This window comes from Cinclus cinclus, unplaced genomic scaffold (assembly GCF_963662255.1).
Source record: "Cinclus cinclus unplaced genomic scaffold, bCinCin1.1 SCAFFOLD_96, whole genome shotgun sequence".
Lineage (NCBI taxonomy): Eukaryota > Metazoa > Chordata > Aves > Passeriformes > Cinclidae > Cinclus > Cinclus cinclus.
The window spans coordinates 57,950-68,981 of NW_026912237.1; the positions used below are offsets into that span (position 1 = coordinate 57,950).

General features: G+C 54.2%; 1 protein-coding gene across 1 annotated transcript; it reads left to right on the forward strand.

Moving 5' to 3' along the window:
* The first annotated feature begins 519 nt into the window (after positions 1-519).
* On the forward strand, positions 520-10,706 carry LOC134057641 (uncharacterized). Its single transcript, XM_062514613.1, has 7 exons — positions 520-543; positions 3,062-3,165; positions 3,212-3,614; positions 5,669-5,741; positions 6,077-6,129; positions 6,403-6,567; positions 7,045-10,706. Exons 1-7 carry the CDS (start codon positions 520-522, stop codon positions 7,210-7,212), a joined length of 990 nt encoding a protein of 329 aa, XP_062370597.1. The 3' UTR covers positions 7,213-10,706.
* Positions 10,707-11,032: the final 326 nt, after the last annotated feature.

Sequence of the window (11,032 nt, forward strand, 5' to 3'; positions counted from 1 at the left end):
TTCGCCCTGGACCCCCAAGAGCTCTCCCAGCCTCCGAGGTGTCCGTCAGAATCCCTCAGTGCCCTGCCCAGTGCCCACCCGGCCCATTGAAGTGTCCTACATACCCTCAAGTTCTAAATTCCCTGTGTAGACCCAAGACTGCCCCAAATGTACCCCAGAAATGTCTCCCTTGACTCCAGAGTGGCCCCTTTTACCCTGTCTGAGAAAATGATAACAAGGATTAGAGAAGGACTGAAAAAAGTCTACTTATCATACAGAAGGAGAAAGCAATAGCCAGTAGTTTTCAATTAATTAATGAAGGGAATTGTGTTACTTAGAACCAATCACCAAGAATTTTTATGATTGCTAAAACCGTATAGATTTTTTAACACATAAATGAAAAATTAGGTAATAAAAATATTATTTTTATTATTAAAAGAAAAACATCTTTGTAATTTTATTATTTTATTGATATATAATTATAATAATAAACATGCAGGGATTTTTTTTATGTTTTAGGATGTCAGTCCCAGGTGGGCAATGTCTGACATGGTGAGGTTGGAGGTGAGAAGCAGGTTGTCCAAATAGGGTCAACCCTGAAAGGGATCATTCTTCTCTGTGCCCAGACCTTCTAAGGTGACATTCATCATCAAGATCACCTGGGGAATGCTTCGGTCACCTCTTCTCTGAATTGAAAAATTAAAAAAAATATTCACTTGATTAAAACCAAAAATCATGAGGTGCACTTTGAACTCTCTCTCCTTAACGCTGACACTGACACTGACACTGACACTGGGGATCCAAGAGCATTGTGACTGAGGAACCTCATGGAACCAAGAGTCCATTGCTACACTGTGCAGCCTGTGGAACCAAGGGGAGCACAGTGACATTGCGGGGCCTCATGGAACATTGGAGACTATTCTGACACTCTGGGACCCACTGGAACAAGGGACTGTTACAGCTTGGCAGGGCCTCATGGAATCAAGGGCACGGCAGTGAACACTGTGGGTCTGCACAGGATGAAGGGTTCATTCTGACACCGTGGAACCCAGGATACCATTGTAACACTATGGGGCACCATGGAAACAAAGGTGCATTGTGACAGAGCAGGACCTCATGAAACCATCGAGGCCATTTTTACATATTGAGGCCTTGTGAAACCAAAGGGCCATGGTGGCACTTCAGAGCCTTGTGGAGCAAACAGGACCCTAGTGACACTGTTGGACTCAGTGGAACCAAGGGGCCATTGTGACACTTTGGGTGTCATGGAATCAATGGTCTGTTTTGACACTGCAGGCCTTAACGAATCACAGAGACTATTGTGGCACTGCAGGTGATGTCTTGGAGTGGCTACCTAGAACACAGGCTAGACAAGGTTAAGGGAATAAAGTCGGTGCTTATTAAAGGCCTTCAACAGATACACCTTGGACAGTGAAAAGCTTCCCAGAGGCTACACCCAAGGTGGATGGTGGTCATGACTTTTTCAGACAGATATAAGTTTGGTCTGTTTGCATATAAGGGGTTAATCCTCCAATTACAGCTTCCGCTAATGAAGTCATATTCCCTCAGTTTGCTCCCCCCTCCCAATTCACTTTTGTTTATTGTATTTGGAACCTGAGGCTGTAGGGTGTCCTTGAGTTTCAGAGGAATCTTTTTGTCTGACCAAAATGTGAAGATAGTTAACTAATACTTTCTATGGAGTTTAGAGTTATGCATTGATGCATAACAGGATTTCAAAAATATAAAGGCTAAAATCTTATGCCATGACAGGCCTCACTGAACCAAGGGGCCACTGTGACACTTTGTGGCCCCATGGAACCAAGGAGTCCATTGTGACGCTACAAGGCCTCATGGAAGCAAGGAACCATTGTGACACTCTGGGGTCTTGTTGTGCTAAGGGGTGATTGTGTCACTGTGTGACACCATTGAATTAAGGAGTCCATGGTGACACTGCAGGGCCCCATGGAACTAAGGATTCATGGAACAGTGCGGACCCCATGGAACCAAAGATCCACTGTGACACAGCAGGGCCTCATGGAATTCTGGAGACCATGATGACACTTTGAGGCCACGTTGAATCAAGGGGCTCTGCAGGGCCTCGTGGAACCAAGGAGACCATTCTGCCATTGTGAGTCCCCACAGAACCAAGGGTCCATTGTGACACTGCATCACCAAGGAGACCCCTGTGACACTGCAAGGCCTCATGGGAACAAGGGACCTTGCAGTCCCTTGTATATCTGCAGAGGGATTTGTCTCCTCTACAACGCATGTGGGGGAGACACCTGGCTGAGGGCTCCACATCCTCCTGCCTTAATTTTCTTTGCATTTCTCATTGTTCTTTCAAAATACCCAAACCCAGGGTGAAGATGTTGAGCTAAGACAACGATGGCAACATGGGGGGGGATCTTCCAGGGGATGTGGGGGGTGCTGTGTTCAAGAGGGTTGAGGGTTCCTGGGAGGGATTTGGGGGTCGCTCAGGGTCTTGGATATTCTAGGCTGAGCAGTTCTAATTGCTTTGGGAAACTCTGGCAGAGGTTCTGGGGCAGTTGATCAAGGATCCCCTGCCCAGGAACTGTCCACATATCCCCTGTACCAGTTTTGGGTTTCTCCTGTCCTGGATCCCCCTCTCCTCGCTGTCATTCTCCTTGCCCCCTGCTCATTCTCATGTTACCTCGCTCCTGGTCCCACCCTGCTCCCATCCCAGTCTGGATCCCACTCTTGGTCTCATTCCCTGTCCCGTATTCTCTGTCTGGTTGTCATTCTCATAATCCCGGTCCCATATTCCCTGTCCTGTTCCCGTTCTCATATTCCCAGTCCTCATGCTGGTCCCGCATTTCCATTTCCATATTTCCTGTCCCATTTCCGTATTTCCATTCCCAGCCCTATTTCTAATCCCGGTCCCATCTTTCTAATCCCTATCCCATATTCTCTCTCCAGTTGCTGTATCTGTATTCCCTGTCCTGTTCCCACATTTCCATTCCCAGTTCGTGTCCTGTATTCCCCGTCCCAGTCCTGTATTCTTGTTTCTGTTCCTGGTTCCCGTTCCCATTCCCTGTCCCCATTCCCTGTTCCCTCTCACCAGGCCCCGCCGCCATCGCTCCGGCCCCCCCGCGGCCCACACGTGACCAGGGAGAACCCCGCGCTGCTTCCGCCCACCAATCACAGCGCGCGATCGCTCCTGGATTTGCATAACCACGCTTTCGGTCCTGACCCCGCCCACCGCCGGCTGAAGCCGCGTCCGGGCGCTGTTTATTCCCAGTTCCGTCCCAGTGCTCCCAGTAAGAGCGGTCCTAGCACGGAAAGCGCTCCCAATTCCTTCCGGGTTCTCTCAGGATCGCTTCGAGTGCTCCCAGTATTGGTTCCAGCACTGTGCAGGGCACGGCCACTTTGGAACCCCCCAGGGCAGAGCACGGCTGCTTTTCAGTGTCGGCACCGACCTGGGCCGGGCTGGGAGCGGAGGAGGGGGAGGAAGGAAAGAGGAGCGGGAAGAACAAGAAGGGGAAAGTCAGGAACATGAGGAAGAGGAGCTGCAAGAGAAAGAGCAGCAGCAGAACCACTCGGCTCCCCCGCCCGCCCGCTCAGGCTGCAGTTCCCCCAACTCTGGCAGCATCGCCCTGCCCCCCCGGAACCCACAGGTGAGCAGGAAGGGGAACCTCGCCCCAAAACCAGCGGGGGCGTCTCTGGAAGGTTTTCTTTTTGAGGGGCCAGGGTACGTTTGGATCTTGAAGGACCCCGAAGCTCAGCCGGAAATGCCCCGGGAGGGATCTTGGCAGGTCCCACGTGGTGATCACCCAGTACTGGTGGGCAGAGGGCCAGTATGGGGTTTGGGGATCCCCAGGAGAGCCGTGGGGGAATGCGGGAGCCCCGGAGAGGGGAGAGCGCAGAGGGGCATTCCCAGAGCCAGGGAACCCCCGGCAGCCTGGAGGAGTGCAAGAGGTTGGTGATGAGCAGCCCCAGGCTCTCTGAGGTTGAAAGGGGTGATGACATCTCCAGCTACCCTTGGCCCGCAGGAACATCAAAACCAATGTGCTCAGCCCTTGTTTTTCCCCAAAACCAGGATTTCCCATTCCCAAATCATGGTCAGATGGAGGAGGAGGCCGTGAGGAAGATGGCCCAGAAGCCCTATGCAGGTGAGGGGGAAGTCCCTGCCCCCTTCCCCCTCTGTCCTGCTCCATCTCCCAGCCCAGCACGGCCCCCGGCTGCAGGACAACCCCGCTGCCGACACCGTCCTGCCGGGGACATGCTGGGGGGATCTCCTTCCCCCTCCCTCTGGAACAGAGGCAAATCCCATCCTCTCCTTGTCCTTCCTCCCCCAGACAAGGAGCTGAGGATGGAGACCAGGGAGGACAAATCCCCACAGCTGAACCTTATGGAAAAGGCATTTTAAACCAGCTCCATGGTGCAGGAATCCAAGGAGGAGGAAAAGCCCCAGAGATCCCTCATGAGGGGTTACAAATGCAGATCACGGTGATCCAAAGCAGAAAGACCCACTCCGGGCCAGGGAGGTGGCCAGAGATGCTGCTGGAGCTTAGAGCTGAGAGTCCATGAGCAGCTTCATGATGGGGAGAAGCCCCACAAGTGCTCAGAATGTGGGAAGAGCTTCAGCAAGTGATCCTACCTGATCCAACACTGGAGAATCCACATGAGGGAACAGCCCTATGAGTGTGGGGAGTGTGGGAAGGGCTTCAAGACAAGCTCTGACCTGACTGCCCACCAGATGAGCCACACAAAGCAGAGGCGTGCCGATTGTGAGGAATGCAGGAAGACATTTAAGACTAGCTCCAGTCTCCTCAGGCATCAGCAGATTCAGAGGAGAGGCCCTTCCACTGACCCAACAATGGGAATGGCTTCAACCAAAACTCCACTGTCGTCACCCACCAGCGCATATATACTAGGACGAGGCCCTACGAGTGTCCCAAATGTGTGAAGTCCTGTTCCAGAAGCTCTCACTTTACCCTACACCAATGAAGGCACCACTAAGGGAAGCCCTGCAAATCAAGTGCAGGAAGAGCTTCATGTGCTGCTCCAGCTCCATCCCCCGTGGCAGGATCTGTGCTGGATGTTCCTGTGGCCCCCAGTGGGCAGAGCATTGCTGGTCCATGGTGCCCGTGATCTATGTTAGGAAGACACCTGGCTGGGTGGCTCCACATCCTCCTGGCTCCCCATGGGCACCTGGACATATCCACAGATCAACATCAGAAATCCATTGTGAAGAGCACGTTTGTCGACTTCTGACCCGAGAAAAATCTCACTCTTTGCATCTTCTGGTGGTATCAAGCAACACTGAATGGCCTTGGAGGTCTTCTCCAATAGAAATCCATCATTTTAATCCTTTCTGGCTCATGGGCATCTTCCACAGCCAAATGGGAACATACTGGGGCAAACCCCACAATTTTGGAGATGGTGGGGTGGAAACCCCTTCAAAAAGGGTTCTTCCCACCCAGCCAAGCATGTGGATGCTTTGCCAGCAGGGACACATAAATTCTTTTGTTTTGGCCTTGAAACAAAAAGGTTTCTGTTCATTCCTTTGAAAGCCCTGTAACTGGGGTTAAAAATAACGACAAGGAACTAAGACATGGGTGGGGCCATGGGGGGAGATGGATGAGGATGTGAGGAACATGGATGGGGACATTGCGAAGTGCTGTCCAATGCAGGTACTGCCACCACATCCCCACTATCACCACCACAGTGCACCAGCCAGATGTCATCACCCAGCAGGGCAGGAGGTGGAACTTGTTCGGCTGTTGACAAGTGGCCCGGAGGTGAGTGACAGTCACCAGGGCGTCCTAGGGACTCCACGCTCAGAGGACCCCAATGGCCCAAGGTACAGCACAAGGGTCAGTGCCACCCACAGTGTCATGTGGCCCCATGCTACATGTCACCAGGGGTGTCCTGGTGACATTGTCCCCCTGCTATCTGTCCTGGTGGCATCATGTCCTTTCCCCTCTGTATGTCCAAATTCCCTACCATATCTTCCTCTCGCCTTCCATGTGTCCCCTGCCCCCAGTGGGGCCAAAAACCATGAGGTCCTGGGCTGTCTGAGGGGACCCATCCTGTAGTGTCCCTGTGTCCCTCAATGTGTGCCCATGTCCCTCAGGATGTCCCCATGGCTGCTTCTGGCACGGAGCATCTGCACTCACCCTGGCACAGGTAGGAAAACACTGTAACACCCCATGACATCCTTGTCCTCTGATTTTAGGTCCTTCTCCCCTCCATTTTCAGTCCTTTTCCCCTTTTTTGGGTTCAGTGCCCCCTATTTTGAGTCTTTTCTGTGCTTGTTTGGATTCTTTCCATCCTTTACCCCAATTTTATGCACCCTCGCCTTCACTTTGGCACATTTTTGGGTGCATCCCTCCCTTCCAACCCCCTCCGCACCTTTTAGGCGCCCCTCACTCCCCTACACCCCAACTCCCTTCCCCACAGACATCTCCCCAGCTGTGTCCCCAACTGTCCCCCTATGCCACATGGACTCAGTGCTCACCATCCTGGATACCCTTGAGTCCCCGGCCTGGGACTGTGGATTTCCTCTTCCAAGAGATTCAGAGCTGGACCGGCTGCCAGGGGATGCCGATGGCACCAGAGCTCAGGGTGGGTGGCCTGGTGAGGTTGGTGGGAGGGGGTTTGGGGTCATCTTGGGACTGACCAGGGGCTTGTCCACTCTGCAGTGAGAAGCAGCCCTGGCCAGGGAGTCTGGGATGGATGGGGGCAGGAGAGATTGGACACTGGTGGACACTTGATGGACACCTGAGTCATGGATCCCAGCTTGACACTTGTCTGGATAGCTCTTGGCCCTGCAGCCCCCCAGCCTAGGCAGCTCCGAGCCCAGATAACCACCAGCCTTGATACACACCTTGGGTGTGTATCACCTAACTGGCCCACCAGCCCATCCCAGTAGCCCCAACCCCAAAACCCCCCAAAACAAACCCAATTCCAGAACATCAATTCTGGATGCTCCCTGCAGAGTGAGGGGGAAACTGAGGCACGGGATGAGGTGATGGGAGGAGACTTTGAGACTCACCCTGGAGACCCCAAAACGAGCACCCACCCCCCAAATTGTCACTGCAGCATCTCAGGCCCCCCAGCTGTCACACTGGGGCGACTCCAGGAGCCACTGCAACCCCAGGCCCCTCGAGGGGTGACCTGTGGTGTCCCTCTGGTGTCACTGGCGAGTCCCCAGCAGAAGCAACATCACCTCCTCAGCAGGAGGAAGACGAGAAGGAGGTGAGGATGTGACTGAAACTCCTGCCCGTTCACATGGGGAGGTCGCCACACGAACGGGGGCCAAGCACAGGTGGAGCAGCGGAGGTACCATGGGGACTGGGGGGGGACATGGGGACAGTCCCCAAGGTCCCCTCAGGGGATGCTGTGGTGGGGGCGGGGGGGAGGGGGTGCAGGGTGGAGCAGCATCTTCAGGGGGATGTGGGGAGATGGAAATGGCTGGGAGTGACCCCAGAAATGTTTTCACCACCTCCTCCTGTAACATGTGGGCCGCCCCCTTCTTTGGGGTGCTGGTAACAAATTGGCAGATGGCGGTGACAAAAAGCGCAGGTGCCACCTCGGGGATTGCACAGAGAGAGGGTCCTGCAGCATGACCAAGACCCCCCTGACTGAGGGGCACCCCAGGGTGACAAAGGGGGGGGGGGGTCAGGGGTGTCCCCAAGGTGTGAGGGGAGCAGGTTTTATGGGGAAGTGTGGTTGGGGCGCAACAGAAATGCGTCCAGTCCTGCCGGTGTCCGGAGCACGAGGGGGACATGGCACCTGTTACCCTGTCACTGTGTCCCCCTGTCTCCCATCATCCACTGTACCCCACTGTCCCTTTTGCTGGGCAGCAAGGGGTGGTGGCACTCCTGGATGGGTGTCCAGGTGGATCTGCACTCACCTGCTATGGACAGAGTTGTCAAACGTGATGTGGGGACACTGGGTTGCACTGTCATTGGCATTTCACTGTCATTGTCACCATCACTGTCAGTGCCACTGCCATTTGTCACTGTTATTGTCACTGTCACTGTCCTTAGCACTGTCACTGTCACCATCACCATCACTGTCATAGCACTCACTGGCTGCTCCCCAGGGTCCGCAGAGGTACTGGGGAACAGCCAGGGGACAGATGGATAGATGTGGGACAGAAGGACATGAGTGAGACACCAGGAGAGACATAAGGCACACAAAAGGGACATGAGAAGATACCAGAAGGACACTCAGGGGACACTGGGACACTTGCGGACACTCACAATATCACTGAAGGTGTAGCAGTCGGGGATTTTCTGTTTTAGTAGCGTTTGGATGTTGATGGCCTTGAGCTGGAACTCCATGATGACACTGATCAGCCTGAGGGGACAAAAAACACTACAAGAGGCCTCAAAATCACTAAAAAATAAAATAGGAAAAAATCCACCTCAAAATCCCAAAGAAACCAATGCAAAAGGGAAAACTCCGCCGCAAAAAATCCCCAAAAAAGAGAACAAATCTGCCCATAAATCCCCAAAAAACCCTGTGAGTTCCCCAAGTTCAAAAAAAAACCTGGAAAAGGAAAAATTTGACCCCAAAAATCCCCCAGAAATTAAAATTCCACCCCAAAATCCTAAAAAAAAAAAAAGGAAAATTTCCACCCCAAAATCTCAAAAAATCCAATGCTAATGGAAAATTCCACCTGAAATCCCCAAAAACCTCAGGAGTTCCCAAAATAACAAAAAAAAAAAAAACATTCTAGAAAAGGAAAAATTCTGCACCAAAATCCCCCAGAAAACATCAGGAAAGGGAAAACTTGGCCACAAAATCCCCAAAAATTACCCTGGGAAAGGGAAAATTTCATCCCATAATCCCACACAGGAATTCGGAAAAAGGGGTCGCAAATCCAACACTTGGATTTTAGGGATGGGAAACTTCCCTGGGTGGGACTTGTGGGATTTACCTGTGGAATTGGAGGGTGAAATTGCTGTCAGTGCAATCCAGCACCAGCAGCTGGGGGTCTCCAGGGTACACCCCCAGGCACTCTGTGGGCTTGGGACTGGGGTCAGGGAATGCTGAGAGCCCAGAAACCCTGGGACTTCCCAAATCCTGAATCACATATACTCCAGGACCATCCCAAACCTTGCACCTCAAACCCAAACCCCAAACCCCAAACCAAAACCCTACTCCTAAACCTCTTGGGACCATCCCAAATGCCTTTAGAGTATCCCAAATCTCAAATCCCAACCCTAACTCTAAAACCCAAACCCCAAGTGTCCCCACCAGTGATGACGCTGGAGGCAATGTCGAAGGTGTCATTACCAGGGTCAATGTCCCCTGTGCGGAAGAAGTGCTGTGCCTGGTGCCATCTCTGGTGACACCTGCAGTGCCAGCATAGGGGTAGTGGCCCAGGGTCTTGTTGAGGACAGCCAGGTACTGTGGGGACAGGGAAACAGTGCTGGGGATAGCACTGGGGCACCTCAGCGTCCTCAAATCACACCAGTGTCCCAAATCACCTCCATAGGCTGAGGTCCTTCATGTCCCCAGATGACCACTGTGTCCCCAACTCTTCTAACCCCTTTCGGTGTCCGTGTGCCACCTTCTTGAGGACAAAGGCATGGGGTGGGAGGTGCTGGCCTGGCACAGCCCTCGGGGTGCCCAGTCCCCCTTGTCACTCCCACACCTGTGCATGTCCCTGTGCCAGGGCTGGCATTAACGGTAGCACCGGGCCAGGCACTGGCACAGACACCAACCAAAACGGCTTGCAACCAGCAGGGCCACCCATGGGGTGGGCACGGAGCCACCCCAGCCTGGCCCCACGCCTGGCCTGTCACTGCCATGCCCACCAGCATTGCCACACCATAGACTAATGTGTCCCCTGGCACTGCCGTGCTCGTGGTGGCATCTCCACGGGCATTCCAGCACCTGCGGCGGCACTTCCATGGCCATGTGTGCCTTGGTATCACCACACCCCTGGTGGCACCTCTATGACCACCTCATCCTGACACCCCTGATCACCACCCCCTGTGGATGACAGGGACACTGTGAGCACCTGCACCCTGTTCTGTCCCTTCAGTTACCCCCTTGTAGACATCTCTGCTGCCAGTGGCACAGGTGCCACCTGATGCCACCGTGTGGGACTTGTCCCAGTTATCGCCGATGGATAGACACCTGGTGCCACTGGGCAGGGATGATGTCCCCAGGGCTTGTGGCAGAGCAGGACCCACACTGGGAAGGCCACATCCGAGGCCACCAAACTGTACCCAGCAGGCAGGAGGGACACCGGTGAGAACATGGTGGTGCCGCAGGGGGGGTGGCAGGTGACGTGTGGGGCACATGTGGGCACAGGAACTCATGCATCACGGGCTGGGGCAGGTACCATGCTCCAAAATCATGTCCCCTGTCCCTGTGTCCTGTTCCGTGTCCTGTGCCATGCTCAAGGTCATGTCCTGTGTCCTATACCACACCCTGCACCCTGTGTCATGTCCTATATGCCCCATGTCCCATGTTTCATGTCTTTAGTCCCATGTCCCATGAAACCCTTCACGCTGTGCCCCAGTCATGCCCAGGGCCCTACACCAAGCCCAATCTTGGCATCATGGCCCTGGGAACTGGGACTGGCACTGGGGCTGGAAGCCACCTGGGACAATGCCTGGCATCATGACACAGCAGCTGGAAACGTGGTGGGGATTGGGACTAGACAATGGACACCGGGTCTGGGGCTGGGCACTGGAACTGGACACCAAACCAGGATCTATCTTAAGCCCCCATACTGGTCTGGCAGCACTGAGGTTACTGGGGATACTGGGAGCTACTGGAGGGGTACTGTGGGTGCTGACTGCTTCCCCCCCAGAACACGACGAGAGGAACCCCGGGGGGAGGGGGGGGGGGGGGGGGGGGGAGGTGGGGGGCAGGAGCCCCGAAAATGAGACACGCGAGCTCCCAGTTCAGCAAGGTCACGGTGCGACAGCCCAGTCCCTGGCTCCTCCCCTGTCCCTGTCCCCTCCTCGGTCCCCAGGGCATGACACGGGGCTGTCCCTATCCCAGTCCCTGTCCCCATTCCCGGTCCTGTATTCCCGGTCCCTGTCCCCATTCCCTGTTTCCA